Below are 24,738 nucleotides of genomic sequence, written 5' to 3'. Positions count from 1 at the left end.
GTTCTTAAAATACTGAGCAAACATCATCTGTACGAGTGTGTGTGACTCTGTGTGTGTGTGTGTTCACAGGTACTATCGCATCGCTGCGTTTGGATATCACTCGTTCGGTCTGCGGCCGGATGATGTTGTTTACTGCTGTCTGCCGCTCTATCACTCCGCAGGTTTGCAGGACACACACACACACACACACACACACACACACACACACACACACACACACACACACACACACACACACACACACACACACACACACACACACACACACACACACACACACCATGTTCAACACTGTGCCCCTGACCTGCTCTGGAGTGTGTTTCCCGTACAGCGCCGTAACTCGCTGCTTAACTACTATAGTACGATGCATCGTTGGAAAACTGTTTCCCGAAACCGTACCATCGCAAATTGGTCGTTCAACCATGTTGGTTAAAGGAACACTTCACCTCTGGAGAGATGAATGTGTATTTAAAATGGGTCATTTATGTAGTAGAAACGTGAAATAATTTTTGAGTTTGGAGCCTTCTAGACTGAGAAAAGCCAGAAAATGTGGATGAAAGACAACAACTCCCAGAATGCACTTGCTTCGCTGCCCTACGAGGCCACGCCCAAGCCACTCCTACCGGTAAGAGCGCAGTTAAACAACAAGGCTAGGCTACTACTGAGTCTCCATGAGTCTGTCCAGGATTTTGAGATCACCAAAAATGTCGCGCTAGACTGACGGTCGCGGGAGAATGGCGCGAGACTGACGGTCGCGGGAGAACGGCGCGAGACTGACGGCCGCGGGAGAACGGCGCGAGACTGACGGTCGTGGGAGAACGGCGCGAGACTGACGGTCGCGGGAGAACGGCGCGAGACTGACGGTCGCGGGAGAACGGCGAGAGACTGACGGTCGCGGGAGAACGGCGCGAGACTGACGGCCGCGGGAGAACGGCGAGCGGGACGAGACTGACGGCCGCGGGAGAACGGCGCGAGACTGACGGTCGCGGGAGAACGGCGCGAGACTGACGGTCGTGGGAGAACGGCGCGAGACTGACGGTCGCGGGAGAACGGCGCGAGACTGACGGTCGCGGGAGAACGGCGCGAGACTGACGGTCGCGGGAGAACGGCGAGAGACTGACGGTCGCGGGAGAACGGCGCGAGACTGACGGCCGCGGGAGAACGGCGAGCGGGACGAGACTGACGGCCGCGGGAGAACGGCGCGAGACTGACGGTCGCGGGAGAACGGCGCGAGACTGACGGTCGCGGGAGAACGGCGCGAGACTGACGGTCGCGGGAGAACGGCGCGAGACTGACGGTCGCGGGAGAACGGCGCGAGACTGACGGCCGCGGGAGAACGGCACGAGACTGACGGTCGCGGGAGAACGGCGCGAGACTGACGGCCGCGGGAGAACGGCGCGAGACTGACGGCCGCGGGAGAACGGCGCGAGACTGACGGCCGCGGGAGAACGGCGCGAGACTGATGGAGACTGACGGCCGCGGGAGAACGGCGCGTGATTACTGATGAGTGGCGCCTGTGAGACGCACCGGTCTCGTATCTCTCACGGAGGAGCGGGAATTTTCTTAGCAATGCTAAAACACACATCAACCGATCACTTGTTTAGCGTTCATGTAAACACTACACTCAGATTCACCGATCGGAATGAGTTCAGTCAGATTAAAACTAAAGGTGTGCATGTAAACAATGAATGGCGACTGCAGAAAGCAAAAGCCGAATCCCGGACATTTTGGACGATCTCGACGGCCGGACATGTCCGGGAAAAAGAGGATGGTAACCGCTACTACTCAGCTTTCTCCACAGAACAAGAGCCTGTTAGCTTAGCTTCCAAATAAAAGATGGCTGACACTACATTCTGTGAGTGAGATCCCAGCCTCTATGGGCGGGCTGAAGACATGCGGATCTAGCGCCTCCTACTGGCTGGAGTCTCTCGCCTCTGGCCAAAGAATCCTCCAATGACGCAAAATTATGATTTAGTTAGTTAGCAAACGATGCTTTCGGGAAACACGACTCATGAACTGATGTTAACGAAGGAACTTGCGCACGTAGTTAGCTAACGATGCTTTCGGGAAACACGACTCATGAACTGATGTTAACGAAGGAACTTGCGCACGTAGTTAGCTAACGATGCTTTCGGGAAACACGACTCATGAACTGATGTTAACGAAGGAACTTGCGCACGTAGTTAGCTAACGATGCTTTCGGGAAACACGACTCATGAACTGATGTTAACGAAGGAACTTGCGCACGTAGTTAGCTAACGATGCTTTCGGGAAACACGACTCATGAACTGATGTTAACGAAGGAACTTGCGCACGTAGTTAGCTAACGATGCTTTCGGGAAACACGACTCGTTGAACTGATGTTAACGAAGGAACTTGCGCACGTAGTTAGCTAACGATGCTTTCGGGAAACACGACTCATGAACTGATGTTAACGAAGGAACTTGCGCACGTAGTTAGCTAACGATGGTTTCGGAAACACGACTCATGAACTGATGTTAACGAAGGAACTTGCGCACGTAGTTAGCTAACGATGGTTTCGGGAAACACGACTCGTTGAACTGATGTTAACGAAGGAACTTGTGCACATAGTTAGCTAACGATGCTTTCGGGAAACACGACTCATGAACTGATGTTAACGAAGGAACTTGCGCACATAGTTAGCTAACGATGGTTTCGGAAACACGACTCGTTGAACTGATGTTAACGAAGGAACTTGCGCACGTAGTTAGCTAACGATGGTTTCGGGAAACACGACTCGTTGAACTGATGTTAACGAAGGAACTTGTGCACATAGTTAGCTAACGATGCTTTCGGGAAACACGACTCATGAACTGATGTTAACGAAGGAACTTGCGCACATAGTTAGCTAACGATGCTTTCGGGAAACACGACTCATGAACTGATGATAAGGAAGGAACTTGCGCACATAGTTAGCTAACGATGCTTTCGGGAAACACGACTCATGAACTGATGATAAGGAAGGAACTTGCGCACATAGTTAGCTAACGATGCTTTCGGGAAACACGACTCATGAACTGATGATAAGGAAGGAACTTGCGCACGTAGTTAGCTAACGATGCTTTCGGGAAACACGACTTGTTGAACTGATGTTAACGAAGGAACTTGCGCACGTAGTTAGCTAACGATGCTTTCGGGAAACACGACTCATGAACTGATGATAAGGAAGGAACTTGCGCACATAGTTAGCTAACGATGCTTTCGGGAAACACGACTCATGAACTGATGATAACGAAGGAACTTGCGCACATAGTTAGCTAACGATGCTTTCGGGAAACACGACTCATGAACTGATGTTAACAAAGGAACTTGCGCACATAGTTAGCTAACGATGCTTTCGGGAAACGCACCCTTGATCAGCTTATAGATTAAAACCCCTCATCGCTAAGAATGCCGCGAATAACTCTTCAGTCTAGAGATATAGACCAGGTTGGTTTATCGGCCCATATTTGGTACTTTACTGATGTACCAACCGGAGTAATAGTTCACCTTGGGTCAAATCCATAATCTACCAACAGCCTTGTCAATGGATAAAACATTTGTTCTTGTGAGTTAGAGTAAATATTGTGTAAGATTGGTGTTTGTTTAAATTCAGCAGTTGTGTGTCAGTTTAAGTAAATACTATACATTTATATATACCAGCATTTTACCATCAGATATCACCACTGACCTTTTAAACCATAACGGATGACTACCAGTTCATATGGACCCTTTTCATATTTTGTGTATATTACGTTTAAAAAACAACTTATATTTAGAACATAAATCTGAAGATTGAATAAAGACAGGTTCAAAATTCTTATTTGATTTTGTTGACATATTAGAGTTAGAAGTTTTTACAGAGGGGATTTCGGATTTCTGTTTTTATCACTAAATCAATCAGAAAATGCCGTCAACAGTAAAGGATAAAGACATTTACAGCATAGTTTTTGTAAGGATGTATGCAGTAATAGGTTTAATTCCAACTCAAAAAGCAAGCAAACAGACAGTGCAAACACATCTCAACATAGCGAGACTGAAGGGTGAGGCTTAAATAACAACTGAACCGAGACAATAAATGACACACAGCTGAAGCAAATCAACTAATGATGACGGTAACCATGGAAACTGAACAAAGGACGACACATGAGACCGTATCGGTGTCATCAACCAATCAGCTCCCGTCTCTCTGTGTTTGCAGGTAACATCGTTGGCGTCGGGCAGTGTCTGCTGCACGGGCTGACCGTGGTGATCCGCAGGAAGTTTTCCGCTAGTCGTTTCTGGGACGACTGTGTCAAATACAACTGCACGGTGATGACCTTTGACCCCGATCACAGTCATGTTTGAGAGATCCGTCTAGTGCAGCTGATCTTGTAACTGTGCGAGGAGGACAGTAAATGACCAGACGTTTACAGTATATTTCTATCTCCAATCTAATTTTACAGTATTTTGGTGCAAATTCATCTGTCACTTCACTGCAAAAAATGTTTTCTTACTTAGGAGATTCCCCCTTCTATGTAAAGCGCTTTGAGTGCTGAGAAAAGCGCTACATAAATGTAATTAATTGTTAATTATTTTTAATTCGTTTTTTTGTCTTGTTCCCAGTCCATTAAAATTCTTCAAGAAAATCAAGGAGCACTAACTAGATAAGTAAAGTCTAGATAGTCTTGTTTCCTGATAAAAACATATAAAATTAAATGAGTTTTTACTTTAAAAAAAAGCTAAATTATCTGCCAATGGTGTAAGAAAAATAATCTTGGTTTCCATTTAAATTAAGTTTTTTTTTCTTACAGAAAATTTTGCTAGTTTTTTTAAAATCAGAAACAAGATATAATTTTTTGTTATTTTACTTATCTAGTAAATGCTTCTTGATTTAAGTTTTTTTTCTTCTGATATTTGGACTAACAAAAGTAGTACACTGCAAAAAATACTTTCTTAGTTAGTATTTTTGTTTTGTTTCCAGTCCAAATATCTTAAAATTCTTAAACCAAGAAGCGTTTACTAGAGAAGTAAAATGATATAAGAAATTCTATTTTGTTTTAAGATAAAAAGAAAGTAATTTAAGTAATTTTTGCTTAAAACGAGCAAAATTATCTGCCAATGGGGTAAGCAAAAAATTCTTGGTTTCCATTCGAATTAAAGGAGAACTCCGGTGCAAAATGAACCTTTGGTCTAATTACACATTGTTAGCTAGTCAACCGTTATCTGAGATTTGTTTTCATGATTATTGAATGTAAATAGTTTTATCTCTAAAAACAGTTTAGCCTATAACGCTAGTATAACGCTAGTATACGGGGCATGGAGTAATGACAAATAAAAATAGTTTGTTAATACCACTAACAAGGCTCAAAATAGCCCCACACTAACACGGTAGCATAATGAGGGTCCCTACCTTCAAACCGAAGCATTGAGAACTTTGACAGTGTCCAGACAGTTTAATAAGAAGATATTTTATACATACAGTCAACTTCACGTATATAAGCAGAATCCATCTTTGAAAAACAGACTCTATCAGTCGAACTACGAACCGCCGATCCAAATGCGCTGAACTGTGTAGAATCTCATATGGTCCAGCGCATTTGGATCGGTGGTTCGTAGATCGATTGATAGAGTCTGTTTTTCAAAGATGGATTCTGCCTGTATACGCGAAGTTGACTGTATGTATACAATATCTTCTTATTAAACTGTCTGGACACTTACACAGTTCTCAATGCTTCGGTTTGAAGGTAGGGACCCTCATTATGCTGCCGTGTTAGTGTGGGGCTATTTTGAGCCTTGTTAGTGGTATTAACAAACGATTTTTATTTGTCATTACTCCATGCCCCATATACTAGCGTTATACTAGCGTTATAGGCTAAACTGTTTTTAGAGATAAAACTATTTACATTCGATAATCATGAAAACAAATCTCAGATAACGGTTGACTAGGTAACAATGTGTAATTAGACCAAAGGTTCATTTTGCACCGGAGTTCTCCTTTAAGATTTTTTTGCTTACCCCATTGGCAGATCATTTTGCTCGTTTTAAGCAAAAATTACTTAAATTACTTTCTTTTTATCTTAAAACAAAATAGAATTTCTTATGTCATTTTACTTCTCTAGTAAATGCTTCTTGAATTAATAATTTTTAGATATTTGGACTGGAAACAAAACAAAAATACTAAGTAAGAAAAGCATTTTTTGCAGTGTAAATGTTGTACTATAAAGAAAACTATTAAAACCAGCATTGTTGCCAGGTGCGCACAAATACACTTTTTTTTGTTGAAAAGTCAAATTTTACAGCATTTTGGTCTAAATTCATCTGTCACTGTTTAAAGGTGCAGTGTGTAACTTTTTCACTCTACTAAAGCATAAAAATACCATAATATGTTTGCAGATATTGAGGAAACATGCTAAGTTCACACACTCGTTTCTCTGAAAAACACTTCTACAGTCGGTTATTTTACTCTGAAGTGTGTGTTTCCAGGCTGGAATGTGTGTTATTGTTTTGGATTGTGCCAATCTTCAGTGTCTATTGCGCTCGTTCCTGATGCGTGTGCTCAGACTGGCGACCCGTGTGAGCGCCGTCGAGTCTGTGGAGGCGGGAGAAACGGCGATCTCCGATATTTAGATTTGGACTGCAGTGCCTATTTCGGCCACTAGCTGTCATTCTTACAGACTGCACCTTTAAATAAAAGTTAAATGCTGTTTGTGTGTGTGTTTGCAGGTGGTCCAGTACATCGGTGAAATCTGCCGGTACCTGTTAGCACAGCCGGTCCGCGCGTCCGAGTCTCTCCACAAGGTGCGTGTTGCCACGGGCAACGGTTTGCGGCCCAACGTCTGGGAAGCGTTCACTAAACGCTTCAACATCAAGCGCATCGGTGAGTTTTACGGAGCCACCGAGTGCAACTGCAGCCTGGCCAACATGGACAACAAGGTGTGTGTGAATCTGAACTCATTACATTTAATGGGCCCTATTTTAACGATCTAAAGCGCCGGCGCAAGTGCACTTATGGGTGTCCGAATCCACTGTTGAGTTTAAACACGGGAAAAACGGTCGGCGCTCCCGGCGCATGGTCTGAAAGTGTTGTCCATATTCTCTTAATGAGTAATGGGTGTGTTTTGGGCGTAACGAGATATTAACCAATCAGAATCTCCCATTCCCTTTAAATGCCAGTTGCGCTCGCGCCATGGCGGATTCACTATTTACATGACGGAATTGGCAAGCGGAAAAACTGAATGTGTCTCAAGCGCAAACGGATCTGCTCGTGCGCAAGGTTAAAGCTGTGTGTGTGTGTGTGTGTGTGTGTGTGTGTGTGTGTGTGTGTGTGTGTGGTTAAAGCGCAAGCAGACCATCTAAGGCAGCGGTTCCCAACAGGGGGTCGCGGCCCACACGGGGGCCTCAGCGAGCTCTGTAGGGGGTTGTGACATATTTTGAAAAGTTTTGAGCAATGAGCATTAAATAAAAGTCCTTAACTTTTTTCTGTTCAAAATGTACAAAATGTATATAATGAGCGAGTTCATCATGAATCCATTTTCAAATCCGTGTTTTTGTCTTATCCTGAGTCACTGGTACTCCTATAATAAGTGTTTACACTGGGACTATTTTACACTGGTTCGGATGCGGAGTAGCTCAGGACCTGCGTGACTCGTCACAGACGTACACAGAGAGAAGTAGTTCCGGCTAGTGTGTTCTTCCGCAAGACGCATTATTCTGTTATAAACGCAAGTTTATTATCTCTCGCTATAGCGCCAAAAGCCTCAAAAATAAAGCCTCACAAATAACATACAAGTATTGATGTCCCAGACAGCAGTCATTTAGTAATAGCCTTTTATTTCTTTTACCTACACCAGTGTGACTATTTCTGTTATTACATTTCAAATAGGGCCAGTTTATAGGCTACCCTTAGGCTTACGTTTTTAAATTACAAAGGGCCTACTGATGTTTTGTTATTGTATTTTCAATATTATAGGCTATTATTTGTGCATAAACATATCTGGTTATAGTAAACATACCGTTTGTTTGAAAACAACATATTTTGTCATCCTTGCTTACAAGAGCGATAATATCCTTCAATGTGAAGGGGGCCCTAAAATATGTTCTTGGGAAAAAGGGGGTCTCAGACAAAAAAAGGTTGGGAACCACTGCTCTAAGGGATAAGCCAGATTCCACCATATCTTTATGTACACAATATTAATCTTTTACATTGTAATCCTTTTATTTTTAATATTTGATTGTTTGTTTGTGTAATAAGCAGAGTGTGTGTGTAATAAGCAGAGTGTGTGTGTAATAAGCAGAGTGTGTGTGTAATAAGCAGAGTGTGTGTGTAATAATGTATGCGTGTTGTGGACCCGTCTATAGGCGCACATTACTAACGCGCTCTTTAAATAACAAAAATAAATATTGAGCCATTGACTTTAGAGCAGGGTCAGTTGGTCAGTGGCTGAGTCTATTTCTGTTCCTCAAAAAAGTAACGGTCCATCAGTGCTCCAGTGCTCAAAACACACTCGCGTCGTGCCTGGCACCGCATTGCACCGGGTGTATGATAGGGTCCAATAGATATGATGTGTTTTATTGATGCGTAATGTGCTCCTCCGGCCAGGTGGGGGCGTGCGGCTTCAACAGCGTGATCCTGCCCAGCATTTATCCCATCAGACTCCTGAGGGCCGACGAGGACACGATGGAGTTAATCAGGGACAGTCGAGGACTGTGTGTCCCGTGCAAACCTGGTGAGAGAAACACACACACACACACACACACACAATCTGAAGCTGAAAACACACAGTAGATGTGATTTATTTAAAATATGAAATATTTTTGTATAATGACGCTAAACTTTATAATTGAAACACACAAGTTTGGGCTCAGTGAGATGTTTTAATGTGTTTGAGAGTCTCTTCTGCTCACCAAGGCTGCATTTATTTGATAAAAAATACAGTAGAAACAGTGAAATATTATTACAATTCATAATAGCAGTTTTCTATGTGAATATACAGTAAAGTGTAATTTATTCCTGTGATCAAACTATCATTACTCCAGTCTTCAGTGTCACATGATCCTCCAGAAATCAGTCTAATATGATGATCTGATGCTCAAGAAACATTTATGATTATTATCAGTGTTGAAAACAGTTCATATTTTCATATATTCAGGTTCTTTGATGAATAGAAAGTTCAAAAGAACAGCATGTACATGAAATCTTTTGTAACATTATAAATGTCTTTACTTTACTTCTGATCAATTCAATGCATCCTTGTTGATTAAAAATATTAGTAGCTTAAAAAAAAAAAAAAAATCGTACTGACCCCAAACTTTTGTATTGTATATTTAGCAATAATGATCTGGTGATCGTACATTGCCTCTTACTTATTGAAATAAAGTATCTGGAAGTAGAATGAATGATATATTGTTTATTTTAATATATGAACACATCATGTTGTGAATATTTTCTACATATTTGCCTGGCAACTCGAAACAAACCAAATATCTGTGTGTGTTTCTGAACACACAGTGCCATGACGGAGTAAACAAGTGCATTCCGAAAGTGTTTCAAAAGGTCTAATTTGTAAATGGGGCAAAAGTTTGTGTGTTTGTGCTTCGAGTTTAAAAAAACATGTTTCACATCAGAGACAAATGACAGCCAATGAGAAACCAGCATTTATAATGACTTGCAGTGTGTAATGAGAGTTTTTTTTTCTATATATATTTTATTTCTGTTAACATGCATTTTATTTCAAGTAGCAAAAATGTTTTTTTATTTATTATTTCAGTTATCTATAATTACCCTAATTTCTTTTCTCTTCTCTCTCGCCTTTTTTCTTCCTTATTACATCTTTGACTATTACTATATATATATATATATATATATATATATATATATATATATATATATATATATATATATATATATATATATATATAAATAATGAGCATTGTTCTATACATACAGGTGAAACTCGAAAAATTAGTATATGGTGCAAAAGTTCATTTATTTCAGTAATTCAACTTAAAAGGTTTAACTAATATATTATATAGACTCATTACATGCAAAGTGAGATATTTCAAAACTTTATTTGTTATAATTTTGATGATTATGGCTTACAGATTATGAAAACCCCAAATTCAAAATTAGAATATTGTGAAAAGGTTTTCATAATCATCACAATTATAACAAATAAAGGCTTGAAATATCTCACTTTGCATGTAATGAGTCTATACAATATATTAGTTTCACCTTTTAATCTGAATTACTGAAATAAATGAACTTTTGCACCATATTCTAATTTTTCCAGTTTCACCTGTAGTTACCCTGGTGTAAATATGGACCTACAAGACCTTTAGCCCTACAATACGAGTTTTTTGTGCATTTTAGGAGAACCAGGGATCATCGTTGGCAGAATCAATCCACACGATCCGTTACGTCGTTTCGATGGCTACGCGAATCAAGAGGCCACCAGTAAAAAGATTGCGCACAACGTCTTCAGAAAGGGGGATTCTGCGTACGTGTCAGGTAAAGTGGAGCTCTCCGGATGCGGACCGGTCCTCCTGGCCTCCTCTCACTGTGTGTTCTTCCGCCTCAGGGGATCTGATGGTGATGGACGAGTTCGGGTACGTGTATTTCCGGGACCGGGGCGGAGACACGTATCGCTGGCGGGGCGAGAACGTCTCGACCACGGAGGTGGAGGGAGTCCTGAGCTCTCTGCTGAACCAGACGGACGTGGCCGTCTACGGCGTCTCAGTGCCAGGTTAGAGGCGCCACATAATTATTATACATTATATTTAGTAGTTTAATGTAGTACTGACACTAAAACTCTGAAAACTTTTTCCTCACAGAAATCCACAATACATATTGTTGGATTTTTGTATTGCGTTATATTGTGACACCCCTAGAAGACGTTTTATATAAAGAGCTGTGGATGCTTTATATAATGGAGTGGGGATTTTTTTATAGCCGAGTATATGCAGTAAAAACGTCTCTCTCTTCTGTTCGTCAGGTGTGGAGGGGAAGGCGGGAATGGCCGCCATAGCGGATGTGACGGGCGACTTCGACTGCGAGGCGCTTCTGAGAGACATGCAGAGCTCTCTTCCCTCGTACGCTCGGCCCGTCTTCTTGCGGCTGTTACCCGAGGTCGACAAAACAGGTGACGCATACATACACAATTCCCCACAACCTGCCATTGCTTTCCTCAAACATACTCTGTAAACAATGATTTAATGGTAAAAATGCTAAATTAAAAACCTGTTCATTGCTTAATGCTTCCCTAACTATATGTTAGAGATGTGCGGATCGGCTGTAACGTCAACCAAAAATAAAATAAATATGCTGTTAAATATAAATCATCCACCCACCCAAACTTATGATTTTTATTTACATTTATTCAAATGCTCAGTGTTAAGCGTGATGATATGGTGGCGTAGGCTGCTTTTAAAGGTAAGGTAGGCTAGTTATTTTAATAAACACTCTTTGATACACTGATTGAAACTCTATTCACATCCTGATAGCAATCAATAATAGAAGTGGTCTAAATGGGGGACGAGGTTTAAAACAGTCCCTTGTACAAAACAGATTTGAGTACTTTTAGTAAACTAACATTATATCAGTTAAAGAAATGTTTGTTTGTTTTTCTACTGCAAATTTAAGTTCAATCCATACAACCTAAAATGTTGCGACCAGGTTCTGGCAACCACAGCTGTAAGTTTCACTGGTTCTTTTGTTTAACAGTGTAAAGGCCTGTTCACACCAAGCATGATAACTATAACAATAACTATATTTGTGTCCACACCAACGAAAGAAAACGGTCGGGTCATTCTAAGCTTCCGCGCTGCAGTTTCAAAGTGTGTACAACGTCACTGAACATGTTTCTGCTGTGGCATTAACTTTAACCAGCAGATGTCCTCAGCATGCTGTGTTTCGAGTGAAGCTAATGTAATCGAGCTAATAATCTAACAGTGAATTTAGCTGACATACTCAATATAGTGGAATATAAACAACACTCACAGCGACTCCAAAGGAAGCAAGGCAATGTCGTTGAAACGAGCGCTGGATACCTGAGGTAATCTTATTTATGAACGATTGTCTTCCTTATCCATTTTCTTGAAAAGAGGCTTGACTTGTCAAACAGTGGTGGATATTTCTGGACTTCGGCAATTAACTTCTCCACAATGTCGTCTGCCATTTTAAATGCGCGAGAGCCCTTTAAATTCGAGTGGATTCTGATTGGCTGTCAGTGTTTTATCGTTCGACAGCTGGAAAAAAATCGTTCTGAAAGTCCCAACGATACTGTTCCTCATATCTTTATCGTTACAGCTGTGGTGTGAACTCTGCTATTCTTTAATATGGAGAAAGATTTTTATAACTACCGTATTTTCCGGACTATAAGTCACACTTTTTGTAAAGGTTTGCTGGTCCTGCGACTTATAGTCAGGTGCGACTAATATATCAACATTAATTCAATACTGACTGAGATGAACCAAGAGAAAACATTACCGTCTACAGCCGCGAGAGGGCGCTCTAGTTAGCGGAGTTGTTCAGAAGCGACACCGAGGAAGAACTCAATGGATTCAGTGTTGAGGAGTGAGATCGGGAGCTTGGTGAACTTGCTGACCGGTAACTTGTTGGACTCGCTGGCTAATGTTAATTTAGCCTATTCAGCCTCACAGGTATATGTTCTTTATGCTATTGTATAGCTGAATAACTGTTTAATGTGTTACGCTAACATACCGGACACTATTCAGCTGTTGTTCTGTGTGCTGTTGTGTAGTTGAATAACTTGCCTTTCCAGATTAAATGTCTGTTCTTGGATTTTGTGAAATAAATTTCTAAATAAATGCGACTTATAGTCCAGTGCGACTTATATGTTTTTTTTCCTCTTCATGACGCATTTTTTGACTGATGTGACTTATACTCCGGAGCGACTTATAGTCCGGAAAATACGGTATAGTTTTTTCGTTATCTCCCTTGGTGTGAACGGGCATTAAAATCTTTCATGTCTTTCATCCCCAGACACATTTAAAATAAAGAAAACTCGCTTACAGAAGGAGGGATTCGACCCACGACAAACCAGCGACCAGCTCTACTTCCTCAACAGCCGTTCGGGGCGTTACGAGCGCCTGACGGACGGACTCTACAGCGACGTCATGCAGGGAAACGTGTCTTTATAAGAGCCACACAGCCTTTATTGTGTAGATGTCATAGTGGGACATCAATACGCAGTTTATTGTACAAAATCAGTGAGATAACTGCACTACAATCAAGCTCATACTTGACACACTGTTAGTACTTGAAACACTAGTTCTGCCTTTCACATCATTCTATAGAAAAACAAGTTCCTTATTTCAACCCAGGCACATCAGTCACGGCTGGGGAGTGAAATCAATCTTATTATTGCCGACTTCTTACATGGTTATAGAGTTTTCTGATTAGATATAATGGACTGAACTCACATTGTGAGATCATCTGAGAAGCTGAACTACACATGAACTGTTTCCTCAATGGATTGCATAAATGTCTCTGATATCACTGAAATAGGGTTCACGAGGTGAACATTACTGTGAACGACAGAAAAAGAGGTTCGTCTGAAGACTAGATACTCAGTTGCTCTCTGTCTATGAATCATTTTGCAAGTTTGCGTTTGATGGGTTTGGAGAGGTTTTCCCATTCATCTGCAATTGAGGAGGAATAGCTTTATCCAGGTATTATTGACTCACAGCACTGTTCATGTGGGCAACACTGTAACTGAGTCTTCGACTTCAGTCTTACAGACAGAATTACAGACCAGTACTGGCAATAGTATTACACACGAACAGTATCATCTCAAATCACATGTTATACTGTAGACTTTCTCTCTTAAAAGCGAAGACTTCGGAGCAACTCAAGTCTCAGTGAAGTGTATTGAATCAAAATGTTTTGATGTGAAATGTACTTAATCATTAACCATTAGAAACCCCGACAGAAACATAGTGTCGGCACCAGATATGTTGCTGTCTGGGAAATCTAATTTGTTTTATTCTTTTTCAGATGTTTAGACTATTTTACATTTACTTGAACTCGATTTTCTAAACAATTGTAATAAATTTTACGTAACAATAAGTACATGAGCTTGTTTCTTTTTCCAGATTTAGATAATCAGACTTGTAGAAAACAACAAGAACAAATGCTGCAAAGTGATTCAAATTATTCTCTTACTCTCATTATCATAGAAACACTTAAAGGGTTACTTCACCGATTAGCATTAAGCTTTGTATCAGTAGAAAGCAGGTAGTATTTTCAAATGACCGTGCTTCCCTCCCTCATGTTCCCCTGAGACGAGAGATTTATGTATTGTTTGATAAGTTTGATAAGTTTAGTTTAGAAAATCTTGAATCCATGTAAGACACAATGTCATTAGACAATCCATGTTATTAGAATCAATTAATCCATGTCATTAGACACAACGTGCACACATGTGCAGGCCAATGGGTTTTTTTTGGTTTGTGACCGCGGTAATGCGGTAACCGTCCCAGCCCTAAGCAAACTGGCAGCTCCAGTAGTGAAATGAAAGGATTTATCTTAAACTCTGTCATGGAAACTAGGTATAAACAGCTAATTAATCAATTAAAAAGGAAGTTATACCTGTATGATATTACGCTGTAGCCACATTGGACCAGCAATTTGGAAAATGGATGGATGGATGATTGAGCTGCGGGCGCCATCTTCTGTATAGATGCAGGAATTCATTCAGCGTGACACAGTGCATTGTGGGATTGACTGAGTGCCCTCAATAACGTCCAATATGGTTACAGACCAGGGCTCGAGACTAACGGCGTCCTATCGTCCTGGGGACGATAGAAAATGTGTTTAGGACGAACAGAAATATTCTCCAGGACGCCTACAGGACGAAAGACATTTTTGTATGCGTGTTCATTTATTACTAGCCTATAAGGGTAACTTACTTAGAAAATGCCAAAATTCACCGACCAAGCGCTGACTACAACGGAGCGCGTCTTCTCAGGCTGTTACTATAGTTACTATCACCGGCCGGTTACTCACCCGGAGACTTGTTTCGCGGTAGGCCTACATCTATCGCTCTGCATCTCTCATAAAACGTTAAAAAATGTAAACGTCTGGGAGAATGAGTAGAGCAGACATATAGATCTGAATAAGAGTGACGATGCAAAAAAAGAGCTCTATTCAGTCCGGTTTTCTGTGCGCACACACCCGACCCGAAGCGTGCAGCCATGCACATAGACACCTATAGAGCGCGCGAGGACTGAACGGCTCTCTTTCGCGTCTGAATGGATAAATACACACAACATTATGTCGAAATGTCCGTTTTGGAGAGTATTCACGTAAACTATGTTGGTTATGTCTTAAATAGTTTTGAGTGTATCGGATATGCATCCGTGCAATTGGATCCGCATGTCATTGGACATGATCCGATGTCTTAAAGTGACAGTGGGTAATAAACCTAATGCGGTCCTGCACAACCTATGACTCTGTGAAAGCAGTGACCAAGTGGTGGAGTACTGACTTCAGGGCACGAGACACAGAAATTCCCCCAAAGTCTGTGTTCTAGAGGTGTCATATCTACACTTTTTAAAGCCCTTTCTCTTAATAACACGTTTCCAGATGATCATCTATGACACATTACCACTTTGAGATATGTAGTCACCAGTATTTATTTGTTATTGTTTAATCCAACCAACTCAACGTTAGTAGCAAAAACGTTTTGAGCTGTATGTATTTTTCTCTTAATTTTCGTTTATGTAAAAAAAGGAAAAAAAAAAGATTGGTTCTTCATGAATACAAAATATTTTTTATTAAATCTGTTTTTTACCTGTTTACAGATAACTACTTTGAATGGAGCTAAATAAATATAATAATATATATATCAAACATTTTAATGGTGCTTTTATTATGTGACTAACAACTATAGATGATAATAACAAAGTACAGAAACAACATGTTTATTTTGGGACGGTTGACATTCACTTTAGGACGGTTCAAATTGTTTTTCAGGACGGTTCTAGGACGGAGGTGAAAAAAGTTAGTCTGGAGCCCTGTTACAGACACCACCACAAATGGCTGTTCGCTCAAATAGTGCTCTATTTTAGGGTGTAGGGGTGATTTCAGACACCGCTCTTGATTCGCTGGTTCAGGTAAGTTTAATTATGGTTAAACTCTGCAGGACAGTTAGGGGCGACCCTGTTCTAGACACATTCTAGTTTTAGATTTTTTTCAACCATAATATAATACAAGGTGGTTTTCTTTTACACAACCTAAAAATGATTACATGATGAAGCTATGATGATTCTGGAGCCGCATGTTTCTTCTGGTGAGTCTGAAAAACCCATTTAAAAGAGAATCCCTCGCCACAGATGGAGCAGCGGTAAGGTTTCTCTCCTGTATGCATTCGCTCATGGATCTTCAGGTCACTTGATCGAGCAAAAGTCTTGTCACAAAGTGAGCATTTAAAAGGTTTTTCTCCTGTATGAGTTCTCTTGTGCATTTTTAAGTCACTTGAATTACAAAAACTCTTCCCACAATCACTGCAGTGATACGGTTTCTCTCCGGTGTGAGTCCTCTCATGGGATCTCCGGTGAGTCGACTGACGGAAACATTTTCCACAGTGTGAACACTGATGTGGTCTGTTATCAGAGTGTATTTTTTGGTGTGCCTTCAGATATTTTGAGTTGCTAAAGTTATTCCCACATTCACTGCACTGAAACGGCCTCTCATTGGTGTGTGTGAGTAAATGGCTTTTTAGATGGGATCTCTGGTTGTAGCCCTTCTCGCAGAGGGGGCACGGATACGGCCTCTCATTGCCATGTGTGAATAGATGGTTCTTCAGATTAGTTCCGCAATTGAATCTCCTCTCACAGTGAGAACACTGATACGGCTTTTCACCAGTGTGGATTCTCTTATGCATTGAAAGTTGTTGTTTGGTGTGGAAATACTTGTCGCACTCACTGCAGGGCAAAGTCTTTTCGCCGTGTGTCTTTATATGACCTCTCATGTTATAAGCAGTGGTGAAAAAATCCTTCCCGCACTGTTCACAGCGAAACTCCTTCTTCACGCTGTGCTCTTTTGAATGAAGTCTCCTCTCTTTTGAGGTAGAAAAGCTGATGTCACATATCTTACAGGTGAAGTCTTTCAGTTTTGTGTGTTTTCTCTGACGTTTCGCCAAATGACCCTGTTTGCTGAATGTTTTTCCACAGGATAATCCCTTTTTTGTCTGTCGCTGTTTGGATGTAGAGGCAGTTTCTCCAACAGAAGATGAACCAGCGTTGTCATCTGTAAGGAACATAATGGGCATTAAATATTGAACTTTTTCTGTAACTTCTAGAACTGAACGATTAGTCAAAATAAAATTGAAATGTGATGTCTGTCTTAGTGTGGTTATCAAACTGCAAAGGCTGCAAAACTGCAAAATATTTTGCTTCTAGTTCTGGTTCTCCAAAATGGATGTAAGAAGCATCATCACCACATTTGATCGCTAGTTAACCCTTTGACGCTGAGCCAGATGCGCTCAGCGCTGTCATATATCACAACTACTCAGTGTATTCAACCACATAAGGTTTTTTTTAGGTTTCAGAAATGTAAATACACAAGTAGCAAAACAATACATTTATAGTTTGTAAAATACACACTGTCTATGTATGCGGCAATAACATTCCTTTATAAATTGATGGCGTTAGATACACATTGTGTAGGTAACTATAAATTTACTCAATTCTTCTCCTACCTCATCTGCCACTTTCATGTACTTCAGGAGAAGTGGATGAATTGACGTGTTGTAAATCTGTCAGATACAATTCCCTGAACTGCGGTGCGTATGGTGGCGCCCATCATGCTTTATAGATCGAGGCATCGAGGTTGCAGAAGACACGGAAGAGATAGCCTTATCACAGCTAGAGAATTACACGGATACGATATACAAAATAGTTTGATTTCAAAACATTAGAGTTTATATTAGATTTTCAAAATGTTCTCCGCATATTACAACAGCGTGTCACCCAGCGTTACGCACTATTCAACAAAATAGATTTTAGTGAGTGGGATACGTCTTACAGAGCCATAGCACCTTGTCAATGGTTAAACGATGAAACGAAAGCATCCAGTGGCTAGAGATATATAATTACCTGATCGACACTGCAAGTGTTCAAGATGAAGGGTTAGGGTTCGAGGGGAATCAGAATGCCAAATCCTGACTGACGAGAAGTGGAGCTGGGGAGGGAGGAGGGTAATCAGCTCCTGAGAAACGCGATCGCTGCCGATAATACTGAAGGAACTTATACATGTATACAGTGATAGACCCTATAGGTAGACGTGGATCAGCGGAGAGTCAGCTGATGGCGAGCTTGACTAACGTGACCTGCCAGAACTGACTTTACGCTTGATTTGTATTAAAATAAGTTATCTGACATTTATTTTATTGTGTATTCTGAAAGTACTGGCACCTAACGCTGTGTGCTCACTAGCATGGACTTCAGTGACACATTCAAGTGAACTACAAGAGAGGAGTGAAGAGACCTTTGAAAAACTGGGGAAGGAGTTGACTAATGAGCAGTGTGTAACCCTTGAGCTTACGGCTAAAAATCAGGCCCACTCTCAGGCCTGGCACACACACAGAACTGGAAGGATAACAAGAACAACCCTACATCGTGTGTGCACTGTAGTAACCGAGAGCGCTAAAACGAACCTTGTAAAACAGGTAATGCACTACACCAAACAAGAGTGTTCCCATGTCCCAGCAGTACTTTGGGGAAGAGATATGGAGGACACAGCCAGAAGACACTACACAGAAATAATGAAAGCACAACAGCACAACTGTGACGTGGAGCTATGCTGTACCTGTGACAGGGAGTAGTGAGGACACACAGTTCTGCTTAGACGAAGCACTTCAACTGAAGAAGAATCATGAATACTACCATCAAGTTCAGCTTCACATGTTTGTATGCAAGGCCAGTACTGCGACTTCATGGTTCGGACAAAGCAAGATATTACTATCAAGCACATCACCAGAGATGAAGAAATGCCCTGCACACACTCACTCACTCTCGCACACACTCACTCACTCTCGCACACACTCACTCACTCTCGCACTCACTCACTCTCGCACACACTCACTCTCGCACACACTCACTCACTCTCGCACACACTCACTCACTCTCGCACACACTCACTCACTCTCGCACTCACTCACTCTCGCACACACTCACTCTCGCACACACTCACTCACTCTCGCACACACTCACTCTCGCACACACTCACTCTCGCACACACTCACTCACTCTCGCACACACTCACTCACTCTCGCACACACTCACTCACTCTCGCACACACTCACTCACTCTCGCACACACTCACTCACTCTCGCACACACTCACTCACTCTCGCACACACTCACTCACTCTCGCACTCACTCACTCTCGCACACACTCACTCACTCTCGCACACACTCACTCTCGCACACACTCACTCACTCTCGCACACACTCACTCACTCTCGCACTCACTCACTCTCGCACACACTCACTCACTCTCGCACACACTCACTCTCGCACACACTCACTCACTCTCGCACACTCTCACGCACGCACGCACACACACTCACTCTCACTCACACACTCACTCTCGCACACACTCTCGCACACACTCACTCACTCTCGCACACACTCTCGCTCACTCATTCTCTCACACTCACTCACTCTCGTTCACTCACTCACGCACACACTCACTCACACACACTCTCTCTCGCAAACACACTCACTCTCGCACACACTCACTCACTCTCGCACACTCTCGCTCGCGCACGCACACACACTCACTCTCGCACACAAACACACTCACACTTGCTCGCTCGCTCGCTCACTCACTCACTCACACTCACTCTTGCTCGCTCACTCACTCACTCACTCTTGCTCACTCTTGCTCGCTCACTCACTCACTCACTCTTGCTCGCTCGCTCCCTCACTCACTCACTCACTCACTCTTGCTCGCTCACTCACTCACTCACTCACACTCACTCTTGCTCGCTCACTCACTCACTCGCTCGCACACACACACACACACTCACTCTTGACGGAACACGTTGTGGAGGACCAGAACAACTCATTCTCTCACACTCACTCACTCGCTCGCACACACACACACACACACACTCACTCTTGACGGAACACGTTGTGGAGGACCAGAACCACTCATTCTCTCACACTCACTCACTCACTCGCACACACACACACACACTCACTCTTGACGGAACACGTTGTGGAGGACCAGAACCACTCATTCTCTCACACTCACTCACTCACTCTCGCTCACACACTCACTCGCGCACACACACTCACTCACTCGCGCACACACACACACACACACACACTCACTCGCGCACACACACACACACACACTCACTCTTTTTTTTTTATTTTTTTTTTATTACGAACAAAATGTAACGATACAGTAGCCACAAGAATACTACACAAAAATATAAATAAAACACGTACACTAGACAAAAGACATATCTCGACATTACATATTTTGATATGACAAAACATTTAACAACAGATAAAAGGGTGAGACTAGTTGCATACAGGTTAACTGAAATTACAGGAGTTAAAGTGGCGGGGGGGGGGGGATGGGTTAATGAGTGTGTGGAGATAGTTGTGTGTTAGTTTGTGTGTGTGTATGTGTGTGTGTGGGTGTATATAAGGAAAAAAGTAGGTTTGTAGTTTGGCCGGTAATGTAGAAGCTGGATCACCTCGGAGGGTTGCAGAGAAGAGAGAGAGAGAGAGAAAGAGAGCGAAAGAGAGAGAGAGAGAAAGAGAAGAAGAGTATAATAAACAAATAATAATTTTTATTATTATAAAATATTTTTTTATGATTGAATAAACAAACTGCCTGGGCACTCATAGCCGCGTTGCCGCCCGGTCCCCGAACAAGGTATACCATAGTGAGATGGCAGAGGGAGGACCCACATGTGATCCGATCCCCCGGCCCCCAGCACACATCCCGCCCCCACGGACACCCACATCCCGACCCCGGAACCATCACCTAACCCGCCACTCTTGTCCTATGGACGAGTGTGAATGGCTAAATTGTCGATTTCCACTAATGTAATGCATTAAAAGAAAGTGGTCAAGCAGGATGAACATCTGCCCAGATTTCCCCCTGCATGACGCACTCGCCCTGAGTATTACTGGGTATATGCCTCCTCTGGAATGTATGTATTAAAAGAGATGAGGTTTGCAGTAAAATACCTGCTAAGGCATCTGCATGCTCCCCTCATTTACCCTAGTCTGTTTTGGTTGTTCTTGTTATTATTGGAAATATTCTGTATGCAACCAAATGTATAGAGCATTTAAAAGAGAGTACGGCATGTTGTGTGCTACCAGGACCGGGTGTGTGTATGTCCGTATTAAGGGGGCGCCCCATGGGGGCCCAGAGCCCATAGATACCCCACGGGGCCGACCAGCACCAGACATTTGGCTCAGGCAGAATAGGGATGAATAGAGGGAAGTCAAAAAAAAATAAAAATAATAATAATAATAATAATTATAGATTAATAGGAAGAGGGAGGGAAGGGAAAAGGAGATTTTAATTATAAGTGTAACTAATGATTATAAAAATAATAAAAAGAGTAAACATACTAATAGTAATTGTTCCCGCTACCATCCTCCGCCCTGGTGTTTGTGGCTATTTACAAGTGGGAAGTGAATTGGATGGATCTAAACATGTGACTTGGATCTCAGGTGCAGAGGGTCATGACTGTAAGTAGGTGATAAAGGATGACCAAGGGGAGGGTGAGTTTGAAGTTGATAAATTGTCTATTGATATATAATCTGATAACAGGTTTTTCCAATGACACACACTCACTCTTGACGGAACACGTTGTGGAGGACCAGAACCACTCATTCTCTCACACTCACTCACTCACTCGCTCGCACACTCACTCGCGCACACACACTCACTCACTCGCGCACACACACACACACACACACTCACTCTTGACGGAACACGTTGTGGAGGACCAGAACCACTCATTCTCTCACACTCACTCACTCACTCTCGCTCACACACTCACTCGCGCACACACACTCACTCACTCGCGCACACACACACACACACACACTCACTCGCGCACACACACACACACACACACTCACACTCTTGACGGAACACGTTGTGGAGGACCAGAACCACTCATTCTCTCACACTCACTCACTCACTCGCGCGCACACTCACTCGCGTGCACACACACTCACTCGCGCACACACACACACTCACTCGCGCACACACACACTCACTCACGCGCGCACACTCACTCACTCGCGCACACACACACACACACTCACTCACTCACTCTTGACGGAACACGTTGTGGAGGACCAGAACCACTCATTCTCTCACACTCACTCACTCCCTCCCTCTCACACACTCACTCGCGCGCACACACACACACACTCACTCGCGCACACACACACACTCACTCGCGCACACACACACTCACTCACTCGCGCGCACACACACACACACACACTCACTCACTCACTCACTCACTCTTGACAGAACACGTTGTGGAGGACCAGATTTGTTTTTAAACATGCTAGTCTTTTGATCGTGATGTCGTGAAGCATCGCAGACGCAACGTTGTCACCCGCTATGACACACTATACGAGGTGAACCGATCGAATCTTGCGTCCCGACGACCGTTGTCGTTTATGAATCCCCACGACACCCTACATCAAGCAGATCGTGCCAAAATCGGGCTAAAATTGTGTAATTGAACCAGGCATAAACGACAATGGACAAAATACAGACTACTTTGCAGTTATTACTGTAACTGTTATTTAGGGTTAGGTCTGTTCAATTTTAAGAATTTTACATTTGATTTCTTTCAATAAAAAAAGCCGTTCTTTTTTTGCCATTCACCATCGTTTTGTGTGTGTGTGTTTTTTTTTTTTAAGTATCGGTTTAGGCACAGTTTAGGTACCAGTCCCGTTTTAAAACTATCGTTTTGGCACCGGTATTGTAAAAAACCCAAACGACGATACCCAACCCTACTGATAAAAAAACATGCGCATAAACTATGATGAAAACATTAACTGAATAAAGTTCTTGATGATCATCGAAAAAAGACATGACTTTGCACGGTGGGACGGGATAACTGGACTCACCAGTAGACGATCTTATTACGCAGCATCTGAAATTTGTCGTTCTGAATTGTCAGAGCCAAAGTGATTGGGTCTAATTAGTATCTAATTATTACCTCCCTGAACTGACTTACACGACTGTATTCCCAACAGCAGGCACTCACCTCTGAAATCAGGATAACAGTTCTCAGTGTGTCAAATAATAATAATTCTGTTAATTCAGCACATCTGGTCATAAAGGGAAGAAACATACCTGGAGGAGCAAAGTCATCATGATCATAAACATCATTATTCTGAACATCTTCATCCTCTTCCTCCTCTTTAAAGCTCTGTTGTTGTTCCTCTGCTGTGGTTTCTTCTCCTCGTCTCTCGATCAGGTTCCTGCAGTCCTCCAGTTTGACGGAGCACATCTTCATCTGCTGTTCTCCAGCGTTACAGTCAGAGGTTTGATCAGCGGATCCATGATCCTGAGCGTCAGTATAACACAGTAAAGTGAGGCTGAGCTCTGAGTCCTGTGTGTCTCTGGATCTCCAGACTGAATCCTGAGCTTCTGTCCCATCAGTCACACACACTGAAACCTTCTCCAGATCCTGACAAACACATCATAGATCAACACAAATAAACAACAACCCGTTGATATTAGCCTCATTACTCAGTTATCTTATCATAAGAAGTGAGAAGCTAACACAACTTTGGTTTGATTGAGCTGAAGGATGAAATGATGAGCTGCTCAAACCTCTCTGTTGGGTTTGTCTCCTCTTTCTCTCAGCTTTGCCTCCAGTGACGCCACCTCTTTCTTCAGCTGACAGATTTCAGTGATGAAATCCTCAATATCCAGCATGGACAGATCCGTTCCTACTGATTTACAGCAGATCACATCCATCTGCGCTCTCATGGTCAACATCTGAACACAAACACATCATAAACTGAATTTAAGTAAATAACATCTTATTATTAATCGTCGTCTAGCATTTTCAGACAATTTAATTTCAGATGTAAATGTGTTAAGGAGCTTGTTTAGTTTTAATATTGAGCAGGAATATTATCATATATTACAATATATGATAATTACATGCATATTCCAAGATTAAACATGCTATTGTCAGATTTCTACTCCTTTTTCCAAAACAGTGAACACTTGTAAAGCATATAGCACTTAAAATTAAGCATTGTATAACTGTTTACTACAAATATCATGGTTACAACATGTTTACTATAGTAAAACAACAGGACATTTATTATGGTTACTATAGTAAAACCATGGTTCTTTTTTATTAGACGAGGGTGCGAGGAAAAACGTTGTTTAAGATCATTAAATCACTACAATAATAACAACAACAAGCACAACGTGCTAACGCACATAAACAACGTAAAACAGATTAAACACTCACCGTCCGATCGCTCCAGTTGTCTGTCTTTCTTCAGTGGTTTTACCGGTAGACTAAATAACGTCACAGCGCCTCCTACAGTACGAGCGATGGAGTAAAAGAGTAGAGGCTTCACCAAACCATTTCTCATTGTACTACACTGGCGTTGCCATGAGACTAATTCACTATCGTACCGTGATTAAATAAAGACGATTGATAAACAAATGTTAGCCAGTCAGACGGTAAATGGAAATGGCCGTTAT

The 24,738-nt window shown here is 42.2% G+C and overlaps 3 protein-coding genes across 5 annotated transcripts in view; 1 reads left to right on the top strand and 2 right to left on the bottom strand.

The window, feature by feature from the left end:
* slc27a1b (solute carrier family 27 member 1b) overlaps positions 1–15,873 on the top strand; it is a 24,684-nt gene extending 8,811 nt beyond the window's left edge. For both annotated transcript variants that reach the window (XM_079617183.1, XM_079617182.1), the window contains exons 6-13: positions 70–161; positions 4,202–4,311; positions 6,706–6,915; positions 8,582–8,708; positions 10,352–10,489; positions 10,560–10,724; positions 10,974–11,120; positions 12,983–15,873. In XM_079617183.1, the coding sequence (XP_079473309.1) occupies positions 70–161; positions 4,202–4,311; positions 6,706–6,915; positions 8,582–8,708; positions 10,352–10,489; positions 10,560–10,724; positions 10,974–11,120; positions 12,983–13,140 (1,147 nt within the window). In that variant the 3' untranslated portion in view covers positions 13,141–15,873. The remainder of the gene's footprint in view (positions 1–69; positions 162–4,201; positions 4,312–6,705; positions 6,916–8,581; positions 8,709–10,351; positions 10,490–10,559; positions 10,725–10,973; positions 11,121–12,982) is intronic.
* LOC307001060 (uncharacterized protein) overlaps positions 1–24,738 on the bottom strand; it is a 201,364-nt gene that overhangs the window by 153,918 nt on the left and 22,708 nt on the right. The window lies entirely within an intron of this gene.
* LOC307001072 (uncharacterized protein) lies at positions 13,966–24,738 on the bottom strand. 2 transcript variants are annotated; one of them, XR_013798158.1, is made up of 5 exons: positions 24,500–24,738; positions 23,845–24,012; positions 23,362–23,698; positions 18,100–18,184; positions 16,067–17,251 (listed from the first exon to the last, which is right to left on the bottom strand). XR_013798158.1 is itself a non-coding variant. In XM_079617201.1 (4 exons), the coding sequence occupies exons 2-4, from the start codon at positions 24,010–24,012 to the stop codon at positions 16,260–16,262; spliced, it is 1,497 nt and encodes a 498-aa protein (XP_079473327.1). In that variant the 5' UTR covers positions 24,500–24,737; the 3' UTR covers positions 13,966–16,259. The 2 variants fall into 2 exon arrangements, 1 of the variants encoding a protein (XP_079473327.1); XM_079617201.1 differs by lacking the exon at positions 18,100–18,184 and having other exon boundaries at positions 13,966–17,251; positions 24,500–24,737.

Source organism: Phoxinus phoxinus (assembly GCF_949152265.1).
Source record: "Phoxinus phoxinus genome assembly, chromosome: 6".
Taxonomy (NCBI): Eukaryota; Metazoa; Chordata; class Actinopteri; order Cypriniformes; family Leuciscidae; genus Phoxinus; species Phoxinus phoxinus.
Note: the sequence above shows the minus strand (reverse complement) of the source record. Positions and strands in the feature narration are given on the sequence as shown.